This window comes from Chiloscyllium punctatum, chromosome 19 (genome assembly GCF_047496795.1).
Source record: "Chiloscyllium punctatum isolate Juve2018m chromosome 19, sChiPun1.3, whole genome shotgun sequence".
NCBI classification, from domain to species: domain Eukaryota; kingdom Metazoa; phylum Chordata; class Chondrichthyes; order Orectolobiformes; family Hemiscylliidae; genus Chiloscyllium; species Chiloscyllium punctatum.
The window spans coordinates 53,954,795-53,977,100 of record NC_092757.1 but is presented as its reverse complement, the minus strand read 5'-3'; the positions used below and the strand labels follow the sequence as shown (position 1 = coordinate 53,977,100).

General features: G+C 39.9%; 1 protein-coding gene across 9 annotated transcripts in view; it reads left to right on the top strand.

Annotated features, from left to right (window-relative positions):
- lig3 (ligase III, DNA, ATP-dependent) overlaps positions 1–22,306 on the top strand; it is a 68,459-nt gene that overhangs the window by 12,366 nt on the left and 33,787 nt on the right. For all 9 annotated transcript variants that reach the window (XM_072589431.1, XM_072589433.1, XM_072589434.1 and 6 more), the window contains 9 exons: positions 476–670; positions 1,965–2,116; positions 4,309–4,475; positions 13,182–13,259; positions 14,616–14,784; positions 15,530–15,685; positions 18,847–18,978; positions 20,810–20,889; positions 21,363–21,450. In XM_072589431.1, coding sequence (XP_072445532.1) covers positions 476–670; positions 1,965–2,116; positions 4,309–4,475; positions 13,182–13,259; positions 14,616–14,784; positions 15,530–15,685; positions 18,847–18,978; positions 20,810–20,889; positions 21,363–21,450 — 1,217 coding nt within the window. The remainder of the gene's footprint in view (positions 1–475; positions 671–1,964; positions 2,117–4,308; positions 4,476–13,181; positions 13,260–14,615; positions 14,785–15,529; positions 15,686–18,846; positions 18,979–20,809; positions 20,890–21,362; positions 21,451–22,306) is intronic.

The following is a 22,306-nucleotide window of genomic DNA, read 5'->3' as shown; positions in this document are numbered from 1 at the left end:
TTTAAAACTGGCCATCAGGTCCAGGAGATTGGTTACTTTTAGTCCCATTAATTTCACTGGTATTATTCCTTCATGTTTCCCATTCTTGTTTACACCCTCAATTCCCTATTATTTCTGAACTCAAGCCTCCGCTAGATACAAAGACACTGATGGAGCTTGGTTAACTATGCTGTTAAAAGTGTCTGTGAGAGAGCTATATGAAAACATTCTTGTTTAAGAGATTTAGTAGGGAAATGCTGATTGAAATATATTTAAGTGCAATGTTTTCAACAAAAACAGATTCATCACAGTCGGTCAGCACCACAGGAGGGTTTTAGTAGATGAATGTTTTGGGTGGGAACTAGCTCAATGTAAGGTCACTCCCAAAATGTAAACTTGCTCATGCAGGCTCACTGACCGGCAATACGTTTACAGTATCACATATTTCCTTCTGTACTATTTTCACATTTTTAAAAACAAACTCTCCTGTATGTAGCCAAAGTGGGATCTCCTGAAGAAGAGCCTTCGACCTCCAGCAGTGCTCTGTCAGCTGGTGCATGTGACCCCAATCACAAAGATTGCTCTCTGCGGGAATTTCGAAAACTTTGTGCAATGATCGCAGATAAACCAAGCTATAATACTAAAACACAGATCATCCAGGATTTCCTCAGGAAGGGGACTGGTGGAGATGGTGAGCCTAATCTTTTTACTATTGCACAAGCTTTATGAAAGGGGACTGTTTAATTTTACATCTGTGATTTAGAGTCTTTTCCTTTCAAAGTAGCATTCTAAGAAAGTCTCCCAGAACCTGCAGTCTACCAGTTGCTAGTCACTCTGTTTTCATTTTTTTTTAAATTGTCTTGTGGTGCTCATGGTAATAGTGTTGTTCTTGTGTATTGGAAAGCATCCTTGCCAAAAATGAGGCAGACCCAATGGAGAGTGCTGGATACCAAATTCTAATGTACTCTCAACCTTTATCATTGAGAGCAGAGACTGTATTTTCACTGTCGTGATTGGGAAGCCAGACAGGATTCCTCCTGTTCTGATGTTGGGAATTTGTTTTGGGGCACAGTTTTGCAATTTCACCTGTTTCCCAGTACCTTGACAAAATATAGTCACGTAAACAAGCCTGAAGAATTGTAACTCCTGTCTTTGGGGAGCTTACGTTTGGAATTAAACACTGATGGGCTCAGTGGTTGACACTGCTGCCTCACAGCTCCAGGGATCCAAGGTCGATTCCAGCCTCATATGACTGTCTGTATGGAGTTGGCGTGTTCTCCCCATGTCTGCATGGGTTTCCTCAGGATGCTCCGATTTCCTCCCACAGTCCAAAGACGTGCAGATTAGTTGGATTAGCCAGGCTAAACTTGCCCATTATGACCAGGGATGTGCAGGCTAGGTGGGTTAGTCAAGGGAAATGCAGAGTTACAGGGAGAGGGTAGGGGTGTGGGTCTGGGTGGGATACTTTTCGGAGGGTGATGTGAACTCAATGGGCCAAATGGCCTGTTTCCACACTGTGGGGATTCTGATTGTTTTCCCAATACAACCGCCACACAGCAGCAGGAACCTTTTGTATATGCTTCAGCATAAACCTTTTCAATAAAATCTCTTGTCCCAATTCTGATATACAATTTTACACAAAGATTTGTTGTGTAATTGACCAGTATTCACTCAGTAAGTACCTAAAATAAATAGCAATTTAGTTTGAAGGATGGTGTAATGGTATTTCCTGGTGATTAGAGTTTACACCCTGTCAGTAATGTGATAAAATGAATACAAAAGCAAAATGGATGCTGGAAATCTGAAACAAATACAGAGAATGCTGGAAAAACTCAGGTCTGGCAGCACCTGAGGAGAGAGAAACAGAATTAACATTTCAAGTTGAGTCCAGTATGACCTGTTCAGAATTCAGAATGTGATCAAACTGCATAGCCACAATTGAGGGTAAGCTATGTAATGATGTCTGTTGAATTACTTCTTTCCAGGAAAATTCCATGGAGATGTATACTTAACCATAAAACTACTATTGCCTGGTGTGATAAAAACTGTTTACAACCTAAATGACAAACAGATCGTCAAACTGTTCAGCCGGATATTTAACTGCAGTCTGGACGATATGGTGCGAGACTTGGAGCAGGTTTGTTGCTGTGTTTGATTCAAAGACATTGGTAATGTATAAAAACAGAAACTATGGCAAATGTACAACAGGTCACCTTGCCTATATAAAGCACAAAGTCTGGTTATGTTCTGGGTGTGTAAAGAGTTGTGCTATAGCCGATCTGAAACTAGAAATAAATGTGAATGAATTTCTGTGGGTCCCCCAAATGTGGATCAAAGTCGATAGTTCTGTAGATTTGGTTGATTTTAAAAATTTAAGTGCTATTGTAACCATTCATAATGCGATCCCTCGTGACATTTGCAAGAAATTATACAAAGGGTTTTTAGAGTGCAGACTATTTAGGCAAGACCTAGGATATTCTACATCGTTCCTCCCCCTTGACTTTCTCACCACCATGTTTTTCTGGAGAGTCTGGGATAAGATTCTGTTGCCACCAGTGGATGTTTTGCCAAACAATTTGTTCACAAATCTTGGCAGGCATCAGGGATTTTATGTGGAGAACATTGCAGTACTCTCCTGTCCTTGGCTGAGTAATTGCTCCATGAGGAATTGGCTTTGGTGACTGAGGGGAGCTGGGAAATTGGCTGATTGTCACTTCCAGAATCTCCAAGAATGCTGCTGTTCTGTTGTTGCTTCCCAGGTTGAAAATTGATCTTGAACCTGTTGATTTTGAAACTTTTTCTCACTGGATGAGGAACATTGAAGCAAATTAAAAATCTTTCAATAAATATGTTCAATTAAGGTCTAGAAAGTCAAGTTTATTGAGCTTTTTGTCCTCTCTTGGATGTTTACAGGCAGAAATTTAGAGCATTCGTAACATTTTGCAACAATGGTATGCTTTTGTTGTGTGCTTTTACATTGACAGCTGGGCTGAGACTGCACACACTTATTTCATTTACAGAATTGATTGCCAGACTTGCGGCCAACTGAGAAAAGAATTTCAATCTGTACCACAGTAGTTCTGGGAACCTTTGATTGAAAGGAGCAACTTGGGGTGGGGATAAAGCTGAGTGCGTGGGAAGTATTCTAAACAATTTCCAACATCCCTTTTTAGGTTTGACCAAAAACTAGCCTTTGCAGAAATAAATTTCAGGTTGTACCATTTGTTCTAGAATGATATAATTGTACACAATTGCACATTTCTTTGCATCTGAAAGATACGTTCTTGCCTTTTGCAAGAGAATTTGTACAAATGGCATTATGAGATAAGCAGTAGTATGTCCTGTAATACACATTTATTGCAAATATACCTTTTTAGTTTATTTTAACAATCTGTTTTTGTTGGCCTTTAAACAAATATGTGCACATCTTTTTAAAGAAAAATTGAAAATATTCTGATCCAGTTCTGTCAGTGATTGCTGAGCTCAGTTCTCATTATCTGTGTTCTGATATGACAGGGAATGAGTTACTTACATTTGTGGATGTATAATTATTAAGATTTCATTGTATATCAGGCTTTCCCACTTTAATTTCAGAAACTGGTTTTCATTTCAAGAGGTTGCTCAAGAATATGGAGATTTCTTCCTTTTATCATATTCTCCCTCCAGGTGGCGCACCATCCCCAGTTTAGACTGCAGACGGCACTGAGGGAATGCTATTAGAGTGGTCACACTAGCCTACCCCAAAAATTCTAACTTCTTTCCCATCTTTCTATACCTTCCCCTTGCTTATGCGAACAACCCATGCAGCTTCTGGGATTTGTTTTTCTAATATTTAAAAATTTGTGTTAAAAACAATGGGAACTACCTTTTAGATGTTTGGCATAGGTCAGTTGTGGTACACACATCTGAATCAAAATATGTGACTCGCATCCCACTTCAGTACAAAATCTAAGTTGGCATTCCAGTGCAACACTGAGGGAGTGCTTCAGTGTCAGTAGTGACTCTCTTTGGATGAGATGTTAAGCTGTTTGCCTCCTCAGGTGAACATAGAAGATCCAAAGACGACATATCAAAGAAGATAAAGAGAGTTGCTTTAGGTGTCATGGCTTATTTTTATTTTCCCTTGCCCAACTCAACTAAGACAGCTAAGTTAGTCATTATTATGTTGTTGATTGCAGGGCTTTTCTGAGGTTAAGTTGACTGCTGCATTTCCTACATTACAACCGTGATTATACTTAAACACTAGTTTAAAGGTCAACACATATTTAGAATGCCTTAAGGTCATAAGAGACACCAAATACGTTTCTTTTTTTCTTGCTTTAACTCTAGGGGGATGTCTCGGAGACTGTACGCATCTTTTTTGAAGAGAGTCAGACTTTCCCGCCAGCCCATAAAAGTGTTATGACAATTCAGGAGGTCGAGGAAGCTCTCACCCAACTGTCCAAACTGACTAGGGAAGAAGACCAACAAAAGGAGCTCCAGAATATTGCTGCAAAGTAAGTCTTGGATTTTAGAAATGTCTAGTGCCATGGTGAGTGGATAGTCCATCATGACCTCCTCCTGAGGTCCCCAATTCAGCTTATAAGTATTCCATATGATATTAAGAAATAGTTGAGCATACTGGAAGTAGTAAATGTCATGACTTCTAACTAAATCCCTGGTGTAATGGTGAAGACTTGTACTCCTCTACTAGGTGAACTTCCAATTAGGCTATTCTTCTACAGCTGTAATAGTAGCACATACAAACGGAAATTTGCCCAGGTTTACAACAAATGTTTTAATCAACCTGTTTAGGCATGTTATTAATACACAGGTAGAAGGCCAGGTAGAACTTAACTAATTTCCAGAGATAGGGACAATACTGCTGAACTACAAGAGCCTTCCTTTCCAAGACCTGTTTCAAAAGGTAGGACAAATCCTAAACGATCAATTACCAGCCTACCAGTCCATTCTCAGTCCTCACCAAAGCGATGGTAAGTATTGTCGACAGTGCTATGCAGTGTGGCGCTAAGTTACTCATGAGATGAGGCCAGTGACACTTGACATCAAGATAGCATTTGATCACGTGTCACATCCAGTAAGTTCTTGTAAAATTGATGGAAATTGAGTGAGTCTCCTCATTGACTGGAGTCAAACTTAGTACAATAGAGGATAGATGTGGTTGTTGGAAGCCCCAGTCTCCTGATCATAGTGTTCCAGGCCCAACCGTCTTCATTGCTAATCCTCCCTCCATCAGAAAGTCAGAATTGGAGATTTTCAGCGATGGTTGGACAATGTTTTGGACCATTCACAATTCTTGTTGGTTAAACTTTAAACAGGGACTGTTCAGGATCTGACTAATGTTCAGGCTAGGGCTGATTAAGGGCAAGTAATATTTGCATTGCCCATCTTCATAAGAGAAAGTGTAACCAATGGTGGTTGGAAGCTAATCATCTTGTGGAAGCATCCTACTATGTAAATTCACCCTTTTTGGGCTGATACCAACATTCCGTCTAAACATTATCTAGTTTGCACGCTTTGTGATTAGGTTTTTTTTCCATGTAACCCTGGAAAATCTGTGATACAGTGAGATATAGAAATGAAGGTGAAGAGGTTAGATGATCTGCTCCAACTCTCCTTTATGCCTGTGTTTGATAGTCACTGTAGGACATAGTTCATGGGAAGGTGCTTTAAATCTTAGTGTCTTAGAAATAGAAATTGAATAGATAGAAATATCCTTGTCTTAGATATTTCAGATTTTGTATTTCAGGTTACTTTCTTAGACATGTCCTTGGCTGTTCACACCCTGGATAGCAGACTCTCTGTGCTTGTACCTTAGTAACTTTTGCTAAAGTGCTCTGATTAAATAAGCATATCTTTCATCAAGTTCTTGTTTAACTGCTGATTCTGGCCAGTATCTTTGCAGAATCTTGTCTGGCCTTAAAAAAAAAAGATAACTACATTGGGCTTTATTTCAGATTATTATCAAATAAATTTGTTGAACAAACAGTAAAATAACATTTATAGTATATAAGTATATTACTCTACTTCTCAAATAATAGATGTTCAACCGTTATGCCAATCTATTTCATAGCATTTTTAGAATAGAATTATTTTACTCTTGCAGCTAAATTACCTGATCTGTTTTTTAAAGGATTCATTGAATGATTTATTGTCATGTGTACCAAATTACAGTGAAAAGGTTTGTTTATGAGCAGTACTGGTAGAGCACAGTAAGCAGGGATGTACAGATCAAAGGTTGTAAAAAAAACTTTGAGGCATATAGCTTACTTTGTACAGGGCGTGCACTAGGCGGGATCAATGTTAGCAAGATCAGCATTATTTGAGGCTTGAGAGTCTATTCATCAGTCTAATAACGGCTGGGAAGAAGCTGTTCCAGAATCTGTCGGTGCATGTGTTCAAGTGCCTGACAGAACAGATTGTAGGAGATCATTACCAGGGTTCATCTTTGATGATGCTAGCAGCCTTTCTGCGGCAATGAGCCATGTAAATGGAGTCCATTGATAGAAGGTTTGCTTCTGTGATCGTCTGGGCTGTGCACACAATCTTCTGTAGTTTCTTGCGGTCCTGGGCAGAGCAGTTGCCATACCAGGCCGTTATTCACCCGGTCAGTAAGTTTTCAATGGTGCGTCTGTAGAAGTTGGTTAAGGTTCTGATGGACATGCCAAATTTCCTGCGCCGCCTGAAGAAGGGAGGTGTTGTTGTGCCTCTTGACTGTCACATCTACATGGAAGTCTAGGACAGTTTGTTGGGTATTGTCACTCCGAGGAGCTTGAGGTCTACCCTCTCAACCTCAGTTCTGTTGATGTAGATCGGGGCATGTTCTCCTCCTTTCTTTCAGAAGTCCATGATCAGTTCTTTAGTTTTGCCAATGTTGAGAGAGAGAGGGTGTTCTCATTGAAACATGTCACCAAAACTTCTATCACCCTTCTGTATTTTGACTCTTCATTCTTAGATGTCGGTCCTCCTATGGTGGTGGCATCAGCCAACTTGTAGATGATGTTCATTCAGAATTTGACAATAGTTGTGGGTGTACAGGGAATACAGTAGGGGGCTGAGGACACATCCTTGGGTGACTCCAGTGTTGAGTGTTATTGTAGAGGAGATGCAGTTGTCTATCTTCACTGATTGCAGTCTGTGGGTCAGAAAGCTGAGGATCCAGATGCAGAGGGCAGAGCCAAGACCAAGGACTTCTAGTTTTGAGATCACTCTGGAGGGGACAGTGGTGTTGAAGGCAGAGCTGTAGTCAATGAGCAGGAGTCTGACATAAGTGTCCTTGCCCAGATGTTCCAAGGATGAGTGCAGGGCTAGGGTGTCTGCTGTGAACGTGTTACATTGGTAGGCAATTTGTAGGGTATTGAAGTTCATTGGTATGAACAGTGTAGCTTAATTAGCTCCCACTGAAACTGTCAGTGAGGCTGTTCAGGTTTCATGTCATTGCCCTTGCACAAACTTTCCCTTTCTATTTTTATATTTGTTCAGCCACTTGAAGGAGCCATAATCGCACTTCTTGAGTTGCTTTTTTTGTGTAGGTGGGAAAGTGGAGGTTGTCGATTTCTTTTTCTACTCCGTGGTATTGCGAAGTTGGATTAAATATCTGGATTGGGAGGCAGGATGTTAGACTTTGGTTTTCGTAAAATGCTAGAGGAGAAAAGCACTGCCTGGTCCCTTTTAAAAGGTTGTGCTTTCTCGGTGTATAGAGGTTTAAAATGGGTGTCTGTGAAAAGCAGTGTGGAGGTTTGCAGATGCACAGAGAGCACCCGAATTGGAAATATTTGTATCGAAAAGCCGTACAGTTAGCAAACCAAGACTTTTGAATTTTGCCAATCAATTTGAACCAGTGCCTTAGATACCAAAAATCTACCTAATTTAAATCTGATGGTTTTGACAACCTAAGACCAATCCAATTGTAAAACTATTGATATGTCATCAAGGGTATAAAAGAAGGGAGCAATTGGAAAATCACCATAGTGAACTGCCATCAGTGAGAGATAACAACTCTCTGTTTACAACGGGACCAATGATGGAAAGATGAAGAAAAGACAGAAGAAACGATGAAGAAGGCATTCTTGATAGAAGGATCAGATGGAGAATGCATGGAACATTCCGGAAGACACAACCTGGCTGTAATTTGAGAGACTAAATTCTGTTTGTTGTTTTAATATAAGTGGGATTTTTATTTATTGGAATATATACCATTAGAATCTTGCTCTATTTGAGAATAGTTAGTAGTTAGAAAGAAATGGTTCTATTTGTTAATAATTTAGCTAATTTGTTGACTGTTAGAGTTAAATTCATAATTTATCACTTGTTGATTTTAAAGTGAGTGTCAGGGATTTATTTTATTTAACCATTTAGAAGCTGCTGAAAGGCAGGTTCCACCACTTTTCACACTCCTTGTAACAGATTATAAAATGAGGTGCTCCTATTTGGGTGTGTCAGCTTTATTCCTGGTTCAACCTCCACTTCTTGACAGTTGCTTCTTGAATAATTTCCCCCACCGGTCCATAGACGTTTCAATTGTAATAATTCCCTTGTGATTGTCAATTTCTTCCACCTCCATATCAAATTATATTGTTTAAAAATTCTTTGTTCTCTCCTGGCTTAACTGCAGCATGATTGAATTTATTTTATTATATTCAAGAGATTTGTTTAGTGCTGAACTGCTAACTGTTCCTGTAATGATTGACTTTTGTTAAATAATCACTGATCAGTATGTACGGAGAGTAGATATTTTGCTCTGAAATCGTGACCTGGGTCTCCCTAAAGTGATGTTGCATGACTTTCTGATTGAGGCTGGAAAAGTGCACCCTTGTTCTCATCCAATGACTCCATGGGTCACAATATTAAAAAAAAAACTTTTTCCAGTTATCAAGACTGCCAAAAAACCTTAGATGGTTACATGGCATTGTGGCTCTGTGGTTAGCACTGTTGTGACATAGCACCAGGATCCTGGGTTCGATTCCAGCCTCGGGCGACTGTCTGTGTGGAGTTTGCACATTCTCCCTGTGTCTGTGGAGGTTTCCTCTACGTGCTCTGTTTTCCTTTCTCAATCCAAAGATATGCAGCTTAGATGAATTGGCCATGCTAAGTTGCCCATAGTGTTCAGGGATGTGTAGGTTAGGTGCACTAGTCAGGGGTAAATGTAAAGTAATAGGGTAGGGGAATGGGTCTGGGTGGGTTACTCTTCGAAGGGTCAGGGCTGTAGGCAGGGCTTTAAACAAATGAGTGGGGGTATGCGTTCAGTTTAGTCAGGGAACTTTTTAAAAAACTGATTTTCTTTTGATAAAAGTACAGTTAATAGACCAGTGTAGTAATAAGCAGAGTTTGACAGGGCAAAATAGAGAGTTGAAGATCTGTGATCTGGTCAAACTGGGTGCCGGATTAAAATTAAAGACACGTAATTTGCAAGCATAAAGTTTTTGTAATGAGATAGACAAATTAATGGATAAAGAAGTGATAAATGTGTTCAGTCTAATTGCTATTATAGAGATGTGATTTATAGTGACTAAATATTTCTGAGTACTTGGTGCCAAAGCAGGTATAGAGAAACCTTGATGAAACATAACATGAAGACAATAATGAGGAAGAATCTTGACTTAATGATCAGGAAATAGAATCACCAATGGGTAGAGGTGAGAAACACAGGCTGCTCCTCCCTAATCCAGCATACAATGGTCTGGTGGCCTCTGTGGTCTGGCACCTGCAGTATTTTCAGCATTTTACTGTGCAGCAAGGAACATTTCCAGGTATTTAACCCATGTAAAAGCAGTTTAAAGTGCAGCAAGCAGAGTTCATACCATTTAAATACTGTCAAGGGAGGTGGGAGCAGAGGAGCTGAATTGTGTTAAAAATACCCACACTGATTCTGACACACAGTCTCCTGTGGTCTGGCAGATGATTGGTCCAGCAAAGGCCTGGTCCCAAGGCTGCACATAGGGAGATGCAACCTATACTGTGGAAGAGAAGACACTGTTAATTTTTATGCCTCACAACAGTGATGATACTGTCAGAAAGAGTTTTGTCAAAACATGGAGGAGCTTGGAACCAGGGTAGTGTAATCGTTTTCAAATGTGGATATGGTGTAAATGCAAGGGATCATGTGAAAGTTTGTTACACAATATCTTGTGTGGTAAGGATGACACTTTAGAATGATTAAGAATTGTTAAAGGACAGAAAATGAGCAGGAAGAAGATTGCAACACTGCTCTTCCTGAACACTGATAGAATCTGGGCTTGGGCCTCTGTAACTTACAAACCATGTTAATGACTTAAACAAGGAGACAGAACAAAACAACCAAATTTGCTGATGTTACAAAGAAAGGTAGAAATGTAGGAAGTATGCAAAGGGTTATAGGTGGGTGGATGACAAGATGAGAGGTATGTAGAGTAATTGACTTTAGGAAGACTAGGAAAAGGTTGGATGTTCATGATTGACAGGATTCTGATTTCCTTGTATGTATAACAAAGTTAGCTTGGAAACACTTGAGGGTAAATCACGTGTTTGCATTTTATTACAGGAGTGTGCCATCACACACGGGAGTAGCACATTGGAAATCAAGCAGTACTATTTTCAGAGTTGCCAAAATGGAAAAATTGATTAAACCACCAGATTGCCCAATTTAATCTAATTGTTTTATTCAGAATAAAGAAAATGTGAAATAACTCCACAGAGGTCGGTATCCCATTACCAAGTCACCGTTTATTTACATGTGTATAGTACTTAACACTGGTCCGGCTTTCTCAGAGCCAGCTCTCAGAAGGAATAGAATGGCTGACACTCCTGCCTATTTTTTGTTTTATTTTACTAACCAGTACAAATTACAAACAAACAGTTAACATGAACAGCCATTTACAAGGAACAGCAATTTACAGGGGAAAGGGGTGGCAAAGCCAGAACCCCCACTGTTCAGACACTCCTGGTTTTTTTCGCAGGTGTAGGACACATTGAAAAACAACAAGCGCGCAAATCTTTATTTATATTCAGCTGCCAAGAAGAAAGGAAACACCAGAGTGGCCAGTGACCAGCAATGCCCTTCTCAACAAAGGGCAATGCTGTGTCTTCAAAAGACAAAGTGAAGGGGAGGGCAGGGATTAAATCAAAATAGTGTTGACACTTCTGTTTATATATTTATTTCTTTTGTTTTTCCTTTTTTTGATTACCGACACTCCAGTTTAATCTTATTTTTCCCCATACAACCACCTAACACCATTAGTGCTTATTTTTCCCCAGCACCCGTGTGTGTGTGTGTGTGAGAGAGAGAGAGAGCAGGTGTAGGACACCAGTGAAGAACAACAAGTGTATAAATCTTTATTTGTATTCCACCACCCGGAAGGAAGGAAACACCAGACTGGCCAGTGACAAGCAGTGCCCTTCTCAACAAAGGGCAATACTGCATGTTCAAAAAAAAAAGTGAGGGCAGGGCAGGGATTAAATCAAAATACAGTTAATACTCTGGTTTTGTCTGTCAGCCGGGGCTCCCTGATTGGACCAGGTTAACAAACCCAATCAAGGAACACATATTCTGTGATATCCACCTGGCTGATCTCAATACAATCACTATAAAATATACACCAGGTTTTATCAATAACAATTTATTGTAATCATCCTCGTTTTAACCAATAGCAAAAAAGAACCATGAATAGTTAGCTAATAAACTTAAATTTTGCCCTTTGTAAAGGAAGTCTGTATGCATAGAAATAGGGACAAAGCATGACATGAGTATTTTGGGGGGAGGGAGAGAAAAATCAGGGAAGCACTGTTCTGGCACCAGTTTAGATCATAGATGTCAATGAGTTGTTTTCTTTTGACTACTTCCAATTGTTTGCTGATGGGATGGGTTTGTTTGCACTGATGCTCTCTTTCATTCACCGGTTGAGAATTTGCTCCTTTCAGTGTCCCTGAAGGAAGCAGTTTACTGGAAATGGTTTGTGCGGACAGCTACTGAGAGATTTTCTGTTATTTCTCCTTTAAATGAGGTGGGTGAGGGTGGAGAGGGAGAGAACGAGTGTGAGAGAGAGAGAGAGAGAGAGAGATTGAGGTGCTTTTTCTTTGCAGGCTGTCTACCTATACAGCTGCAGTCACTGACTGAGGAGCCAATCAAGTGATGATTGCATTACTGGGCCCTCCTGAGGCCACAACAACTGGTCAATTGAAAGACCAGTCAAAGTACATCTCTCAGCAAAACTAGACACACGACACAGGCACACACCTCACAGTAACTTGTTAAAACTGCAAGATTGTCTTCTACAATTTCCTCAATTTAAAACTGTATCTTTCTTTTACTCTGAAAATTAAAAGTAGTTTTTTTTAATGAGGGCTAATGTGCATGAGTAAAGAATCATTTCTATAATTTCAGAGTTTTGGTCAGACCAGATCAGACCACTCCCATATGTTGATCTTCATATCATTGGGAAGAATTTGCTGGCCTTACGTTGGGTACAATGAAAGTTCACTACATTGACCCCTGGGACAAGAGGGAAGATTAAGTTGAATGAGCTTGTCTTCTCTTGACTTTTGATGACTGAGAAGTTATTGCATTAAAATATGCAAGATTCTAAGAGGGCTTGACACATGAAATGCTGTGACACTGATCTCACCAAAGAGTGTCTAACAAAGTCATGATGCCTCAGGAAGCACAGTGGCTCAGTGGTTATCATGGCTGCCTTGCAGTGCCAAGGACACAGGTTCTAGCCTCGGGTGACTGTGTGGATTTTGCATATTCTCCCTGTATCTGCTTGATTTTCTCTGGGTGTTCCGGTTTCCTTCCACACTCCAAAGGTGTGCAGGTCAGGTGAATTGGCCATGCTAAATTACCTATAGTGTTAGGTGCATTATTCAGATGAAAGCAGGTTTGGTTACTCTTTGGAGGGTTGGTGTGGACTTGTTCAGCCAAAGGGCCTTATTCCACACTGTAGAGAATCTAATCGACCATTTATATCTGAGGAGAAGTTATTTCACTGAGGATTCAGATTCTATGTAATTTTGTATCTATCCTAGAGAGCTATGGATACTTATTTGCTGAGTGGAATACTTTTGACCTCTTAAGAGAACCAAGAAGTATGAAGACTTGGGCGAGAAAGTAAGATTGTGATTGAAGTTCAGCCATAATCCTGCTGAGCAGTGGACCTGGCTTGTACTCCTGCTTTTCGTTCTTATGTCCTTGTGAATAAAACTGATGTGTGCTGTGTTGTGCCTTGCAGATGTACAGCCAATGATCTGAAATGCATTATAAGGTTGATCAAGCATGATCTAAGAATGAATTCTGGAGCAAAACATGTGTAAGTAGCTATTAATTTTTAATTGGAAAAGAAGAGTTTTTTAAATTAGTTCTGTAGCTGTATGTTTAAAGTTGCATTTTAATGTACCTTTTCATTTAATTGTGCATTTTTAAAATTTGAATTGTCATTTCCCTTCTGTATACCATTCCTGAACTGAGAGACCATATAGGTGATCGATTTCAAGCTGTATCTGTGTAATTGTACTGCGCAGATGCTATGCTAATCTAGAATTGATTATATGAGAATGTGGCAAATAACGCTACTAATTTTGGCTGGTATCGGTGTAGTTATGAGGAGTTTGACCTTGGTAGTTGCTGTGCTAAACAGAGAACTTTGTTCCTCCAGGGATTCATTTTCAATTTCGGCAAGAGATGTTAGAAGTTTTTTGTTGTCTCCTAATGTTGAAAAGATTTTAGTATATTCTATACTTCAAGTTCCCATCATATTAAATGGGTTTCTTCACAAGCTTTATATACACTTCCTGTAGTGCCTAATCACATACTGGTTGCTGTCAGGCATCTGGAGTTTAGCTTTGTTAACAGATGTTCATGTTATCTTGTTGCTTTTCATAAATGGCTTTGAAACATCCATTCCCTTGAACTTTGAAAAATCGTACTTTTCAATCTTGCTAAAGCAATTTAGCAATGTGTTTTCATTATTACTAAACAATTGGCATTCCGTTCTTGCAACACCATTTTCATCCACCAGTATGGTTTTGCTTTGATACATTGATGCTTTCTGTTTTCCCAGCTGTATTGCAATACTATTTCCTAAGTGCATTGTTTTTGCCATCTTTAGTCATTGGAAAATGTCTGGACACTATTCAAACTGTTAATTCCCTTCAGTTCATGGCTGGCATTGGCTGTTTAGCCATGTTTCGTTCTGCTTCTTTTGGCCAATTTACAGTTTTTATATGTTACCTTTTTCTACAAATCTTCGGTAGCCAATTGTCATCCCATCTGCCCCTTCTAAAAATGAAAACAACATTTAGAAATCTCATCGCTTCTCCCCATCTTGTTCACAGCCCCAAGCTTCTCACCTACCTGGGAACCAGGTTCTATTGCTACTATGGTTTGAGCCAATGCCTTAATTGTGGCCTCACCCATTTTTCCAGGACCTTATTTTCTGTAACTGTTCAGCAAATTCTGGATTGTACTTAAGAGAAGTGTTCAAAATTTGGAATTGTATTGCAGTGTTTCAATCTAATTTATTTGTGGGCCGTTTTTCCAATGTCATCAATTTTCGTATAACTAGCTCTCCCTGATTGGTATGTTCATGAAATGCATGAATTTCACTGGCCATTCTTTTAAGTTGCTAACTAGAATGTATGTACCTTTTCCCACTGATTTCACTTAGGCTGGATGCCCTTGACCCCAATGCTTATGATGCATTCAAAGCCTCACGTAATTTGCAAGATGTGGTTAACCGCGTCCTCCAGAATCAACAGGAATCTGAACAAGTGCCAGGTTTGAAGAAGATTCTTAGCATCAAAGCCAACCTTCTAACCCCCGTGCAGCCTATGCTGGTAAGGGTCCACTTTCTTTCCATCTCCAAACTGGCCATTCTATATGAACATTAATTCGTTCAAACCAGTATTAAATACAGTTAAAGGCACGCACAGACATTCTAAATTAAACACCAGGCTGTGGTAAGTGGAGTAAGTTGTGGGCTTAAACTTTTGTTTTCATGCCAGAACACACTAATCCAGATGAGAGATAGTCAAGTTGAATTTTATATTGGGTTATGTTGGTATCAGAAGTTGAGAGACTATTATAGGTATGCGATTTAACTTAAAGAACTAATTCAGAGCAAAATCAACTAGTACCTGTCAATGTAGCCATGTAACTCTCAAGTTCTCAAAATAATCCAAATGGTTTACTGATGTTCTTTAGAGAAGATAGTCTACACTCTGCAGGGTCCAAGCTACATATAGCCTTTAACAATGTGGTTAACTCTGAACTGCCATTAGAATTATCTAGCAAGTTCAGAAGGTGGCTCATCATCTCTTTCTCAAGGAAAGTTAGGGCCTGAACTGTAATCTCACAGCAGGTGACTAAATCTAAACAAGGTTACCTGGAGCACATGTTGCTCTTTGTGATGAGAACATGATTAACCTATTGCATTGTGTAAAATAAACCTGACCAAAAATGTTTAATTTTGACAAAAGTGTCCTATGAGAAGGTACTTCATATTGTAACTGTAAATTGATTTTTTAAAAATTTCCCTGCAAATTGGGGAAAAAAAAATCTAATCTTGTTTTCGCACTTCAGGCAGAAGCTTGCAAATCAATTGAATATGCCATGAAGAAATGCCCAAACGGAATGTATGCAGAGATCAAGTATGATGGAGAGAGAGTTCAAGTACATAAAAATGGGGACACCTTCCAGTACTACAGCAGAAGCCTGAAACCTGTGTTGCCACATAAAGTGAGTAACTCCTTCCTCTTGCTAAAGGAACAAGTTTTCTTTCTTCTGAAATCTGTTTCCATTCACCTTTCCCTCCTTGCAAATTGTTGCTCCCTCTGACCCCTCTTTCCTCTCCAAAGATCATGAATGATTCTATCCCAATTTTATGCACATCTTTCCTGAAATTCCATGTTTGAACTCTCCGGTTAGGTTTCTGTCTCTGCCATAGTACTGAAACAGCTCTGTCAAAGTCATATTTGGCAAGCTTATGTGACTGTGATAAAGACAGATTATCCCTGCACAACCTTCTCAGCTTTCAACAATCTTTGATAGACCTGCAGACACTGGAATCCAAAATAGACAAGCAGGAACTGAAAGAACATAGCAGGCCAGGCAACATCAGGAGGTGGAGAAGTCGATGTTTCAGATATAATCCTGAAGAAAAGAAATACTCAAAACGTCGACTTCTCTACCTCCTGATGCTGCCTGGCTTGCTGTGTTCTTCCAGCCTCCTGCTGGTCTACCTTCATCAATCTGTGACAGAGCCAATCATATCAGCTTTTTCCAGTTTAGGATGTAAATACACTGGAGGCAATTCAGGGAAGGTTTGCTAGACTAACACCTGGAATGGGTATGTTGTTTGAGGAAAGGTTAGACAGACTAGGGATTGTATCTGTTGGAGTTTAGAACATAAAAGTGACTTGATTGAAATGCAAAGTCCTGAAAGGGCCTTGACAGGGCAGATGTGGAGAGGATGTTCCCTCTTTTGGGCAAACCTTCAGCTAGGAATCTCTGTTTAAACATTAGAGGCCACCCATTTAAAATAGAGATTAGATATTGTTTTAAAATCTGCGGGTCATGAGTCTTTGGAACTCTCTTTCTTTGTGAAACCGTCATGGAAGCAGAGTCCTTGAATATTTTAAGGCAGAGGCAGGTTGATTCTCCTTAAAGGATTGAAAGGTGAATGGGAGGGACAACAATGCGGATTTGAGATGATAATCAGATCAGTTATAATTTCATTGAATGGTGAAGCAGGATCGAGAGCCCGCATGACCTACCCCATTCAGTGGCTTCTGTTCCCAAACTTGCAGCTTTTCCTCCGATGTTCCTAGGATCTATTTTTATCAGCTCTTTTCTACTTCTCATTCTGCAGTGACTTTGTGTGAAATGACTCTCACCTTTCACACAGATGCTGACAAAATGTTCAGGTTTAACTCACTACCACCTTTCTTGATCCTCTCTATTGTCCCTAAATTTTCAGGCTGCATTTCTGGGTGAATAAAAATTTCCACCCATGAAATATTGGGTGACTGAAGTTGTTGTTTTTGATCCCCATGACAAACATCACTCCCCATTGACCCACTCCATCTCTCTCTTCCTGACAGCTGTTCTGATGCTAAACCAGACTGTTCAAACTTGTTTTTTTTTAACCTGAGGTGAGCTGTCAGTCAGGTATTGCTAATGACAAGGCTGCCTGTTTTTATGCCTGCTTCAGATTCTCTGCATTTGTTCACCTCCAGGCTATGCTTTTATAAAGCACGTCTGGCTGGCCAGGCTGATTCTACTCTCCCTAAACACAAGGTCATTAAAAGACTAGGTTCTTGTTTACTAACTGAACAAATGCCATACGCTGCCACACCCCTCCAACCCTCGGCCCATGTGCTCACTGAGCTACACTGGCTCCTGATTAAGTGGATGATCGATTTTTTTTTCTTCTTCCTAGCTTTCAAATCTCTGTGACCTTGCTCCTTCCGATCTCTAATAAACTTTAGTTCCACAATCTCCAAAAATCTTTTTCTTTTGATTCTGTTGCCCTAGCCAGCTAGACCAAAAGCTCAGTAATTTCCTTCATAAACCCCTCACCAGCTTTACCTAACTTTCCTCCTTTTTAATGCACTCCTTAAAATGTAAGTGTTTGACTAAGTGTTTGGTCATCTTACTAATTTGTTTTGCTTTGTAATGTCTCTGTGAGGGACCTTTGATGTTTTATTTTGTGTTATATTCTAACAGCAACTTTTATTTTGTATGAAAATATCTCACCTGGACCAGGGATATCCAAGAGCATCTGTATATTCTCAGTTACCTCACTTGATGTTCTTTTTTCTTTCTTACTCACTTTTCTATTGACTATTTTTGTATTAGTTTCATCTCCCTGCTAACTGTAACAGTATACTGTGGAGGTCAGTCTTATCCTAGCAACCATTGTGATCATGAAAACTCTTGGTTATATCTATCCACTTGTATAGATTTAATTTGAGGAAACCACCTCCCTCTATACATGTTGAGCTAACCTTCCTTTGACTTGCTTCACTTGGGGCGGCATGGTGGCTCAGTGGTTAGTACTGCTGCCTCACAATACCTGGGACCCATTCCAGCCTCAGTTGACTGTCTGTGTGTGGAGTATGCATATTCTCCCCATGTCTGCATGGGTTTTATTGGGGTGCTCCAGTTTCCTCCCACAGTCCAAAGATGTGCGGGGTAGATGGATTAGCCATGCTAAATTGCCCATACAGTCCAGGGATGTGAAGGCTAGGTGGATTAGCTATGGGGATTGCAGGGTTACAGGGATCAGGTAGTGGGGTGGATTTGGGTGAGGTGCTATTCAGAGGGTGCGTGTGGACTTAATGGGCTGAACTGCCTGATTTCACACTGTAAGGATTCTATGATTCAATCATGTTTCTTACAGTCAGTAGTAAACTAACTGGGATTAACTACATCATGAAAATAGATCAAAGTTGGGATTATTGAACAAATTGGCAGGGCCCTCTGCCCCTGAACTTGTTTAGTTAAGTTTATGTGGTTTCTTAATAAATCATATGGTTGTCCCCTCTCATATTTATTGTTGAACAGATGAAGTTCCATCAGAAATGGATGGGATTGGAATAAATTTGATATCAACAATTATTATTTTGATATTTGGTTTATTTTGCTGGACACCTTACAATTTCAAAAATTTCTAATTCTTACTAATGAGTAAAAATAAACTGGCATCTACACAAATTCAGGTCAATCTACTTTGTGCTCAGCTGGAATGAGACTTGAACTTCTGCCCAACTGACTAAATCAAGTCGATAACACTATATAAATTCCGGAGTTCTAGTTTGACAAAGGTGGACCGATTCAGCAGACTTGCATTGTTGCAAAAACAATTTTGTCTTTTTCATGCGTTTCTTTTCTTCCAGGTTGCCCATTTTAGAGATTTTATCCCCAAAGCTTTCGTCGGAGGTGACAGCATGATTTTGGATTCTGAAGTGCTGCTGATTGATACACAGAGTGGAAAACCACTCCCTTTTGGAACACTGGGTGTCCATAAGGTAATGTGATTGACGGATCCAGGTTTAATGTGTTCCCCTAATATTTTGTGATGATCCCGTGCCTGTTATTCAGAGGTGTTTGAGGCCTGCAGTTAAATAATTGAATTTCAGCTTTCCTGTGCACGAATTGGAAACCTTTAAAAACAATTCTTGCCATTTGTTTCTGCCTCTAATTAAAATATAAACTTGTGCTGGGATGTGATTTCTGAGTTTAGTCTAGACTCTTGACAAGTGGTAGTCTGTGAAGTCGAAGAGCACTACAGGACTGCTCTCTCGTTAGAGAGTTGACTGATAGTGATTTAATCTGAGGGTCACCTTGCCTCAGGCAAGGTTGAGAAGGTGGGACCTTCGCCAGTCAGGGAAATGAACCCACACTATTGGCTTCACTCTGCATTGAAAACTTGCCATCTTGCCAACTGAGCTGCCTGACTCCCAAATAACCATTTCTTTGTTGACGAACTCAGTCACTGACCATGGAGGGCTATTTGATTGCACCTGATCTTTTTCAGCATAACGTCATAAATGAGCACTCAGGAAGATTGGGTGGTTTCTCTCCAACACGTCTCAAACCCTAACTGGTGAGGTCAATGATCACCACCTCTACTCTCACACCGGCTGAGTTCGGCAAACTGCATACATTCCAGCAGTCGCATTTGAAACCTGATGGTCAACTTGTCGACACGTGGTGTTTAACTCAAAGCTTTTGGAGGAGAGATCTTTAAACCTCAAAACTTAAAGATGCAATATTCAAAAATTTTAATCTATTATAAGAGGTCCCCAATTTACGAACATCTGACTTCTAAATGCTGTTACCTATGAGCAAGATCCCATTTTATGATTAACTTTAAGCATTTGACATGCAAGTGTATACTCATACTTACTAAAGTCTCCTTTATGTTGTGTTCCAACTTGTATACAAATCAATTTATGAACATACTCTGGAAGTGAACCCGTTCTTTCCTCAGAGACAGCCTGTCTTTGAAGAGATGTTGGCTGTAGAGAATGAAAACATAATTTTATAATGATTCAAAATAATGAAACCAAAACTTCTGTACCTGAAAATATTTTACTTTGGACAATTTGAGAAGGTAAACAACTTGGTGTCGAAGCAATATCTTGGATAGATGCCAGGACAGCAGGGCCAAGGACCAGTTCATCTGTGGTTGTGCTACTTTGGTCAAGAAATGCAGTTCATCTCATCTTTACTTATCATTGTCTGTCTGTCTGTCTCTCTTTCGCCACCCCCCACCACTTCATTCTCCCCTCTCTTTTCCCCCCCCTTCTCTCTTTCCCCCCCTTTTCTCATTTCCCCCCCCCCTTTCATTTTCCCCCACCTTCTCTCTCGGCACCCCCCCACCTTCTCCCTTCCCCCCCCCTTCTCTCTCCCCGCCCCCTTCCTTCCCTACCCCCTTCCCCCTGTCAAGTAATGTCTTGATTTCACAATTCTCATCCTTGTTTACAAGTCCTATCTGTGTAATCTCCTCCAGGCCTACAATCCTCTATAACAGTAGCTCCTCGGGCTAGCTGGAAGGAATTCCAGATGAGGTGCTCAGTCCTGATCATTATCAAATGCATGCACTTGAATGGATTTAGCCCATCTAAGGTGCATCCTGTTGTTTGTTTGCTGGAGATATATAGGTTCAAGTGGAAAATGGCCATTTGGTTGAGGTATTTACCACTGCTGACAGTGAAATTGTACTTCACTTAAAGTCTGTGCCTTCATTCTGAGGGATGTAGTTTGGAATGCTCTTTTTTTTTGGATTCTTTAGCAATTAGTAGAGCTAGAATTATATGCATGAAACCATTTGAATTCTATTTTCTTCTCTTCCAGAAAGCTGCTTTCAAGGATGCTAATGTTTGTCTTTTTGTCTTCGACTGCATTTATTTCAATGGTGTCAGCCTCATGAACAGGTCTGTACATTTCTATCAAACCAGCATCCAACTGAAATTCCTAATGATCCTGGATCTTAACTGACATTGGAGATTATTTAATTGTAGTTAAATGATTTTATGCTGTGCAGCTAACACTGATTGTTCTGACTGTCATGTTTTCAAAGCCACAATCCCAAAAATAAATTGACAAAGTATTCAAAGATGTATTCCTAAAACAAAACAATAGTTTTCTCTGATCACTAGCCTTGGGAATACTAGCACATATTCTTAGTATTGCTGCAGACTAGGAAAGGCTTGAATATCTTAATATATTCTCTTGGTCAACTTGGAAATTTTAGTTTCTATCTTAAAATATAGTGGCTCAATAGCTTCTAATGTCTTGTTTGAAGTGCGGGTTGCTATGGAAGGTTGAGTTAGACTGTCCTAATGGCTTTCTTTATGTGCACTCGCATTCAAAAAAGTCACAGAGATGTTATTAATATCCTTTATAGACCAATCAGTGAACGAAAGCAATTCCTTCATGACAACATGGTTGAAATCCCCAATCGGATCATGTTTTCCGAGATGAAGCATGTGACCGTAAGTATAGTCCCGTTTTGAATGAAACTTTATACAAATGCCACTCAATGTTGTAGTAACCATGACTGAATGTGAGGGTAACGTCGACTTGTTTGAAGCATTTTTTAAACCAAGAGTTAGTCATCAAACAGGACCCACAAAGATCTGGAAAAGGTGATTTAATGAGGAAGGAGATCGCTTCATGCTAAATTTGTGTAATGTAGTGCTCTGTGTAGACGTATACATGATTTGGGTCAGGCACTGTACATATCACAGAAGCTTTCTCTCCAATAATTGCGTTCTTTCCTGAGTTCCTAATCTGCGATTCCATTTCACAGTGTCTGTGCCAATGGTGAAAATTCATAATATCAGCTCATAACCTTTGTACCTCCTGACATATATTGAAACAGTGAGCAGGTTACACCTGTCCATTATTCCTTCTTTCTTTGTGTTCTTACATTGGTAGTCATTTTGTTTTCCTGATACTTTGACAAAACCTAGTCAACTAAATGCTGTCCACTTCAGCTGCTTCTGCTAGTGTATACCTATCAGTGGTACAATGGGCCACTGATAGGTATACAAAGGTTTGTAATCTGTCAGACATCATACACATCCCAGCTTACACATTAATGTGAATCATCACGATATTTGCTGAAAAGAATACATAAATGCAGCTTTGACAGAGCATTGCTCACTCTGTCCCCCTTTACCTTCTGTAAAACCCACTGCTATGATGAAAGCTTTTGGTCACCCTTCCCAATGCTCTAACAGCCCCAATTTGTCACTGACTGTTGCTACCAGAAATGCATTAGATAAATGCAAGTTTTTTTTGCCCCAGAACTGTTACTATTCAAACTTGAATTTCTGCTGCTCTACC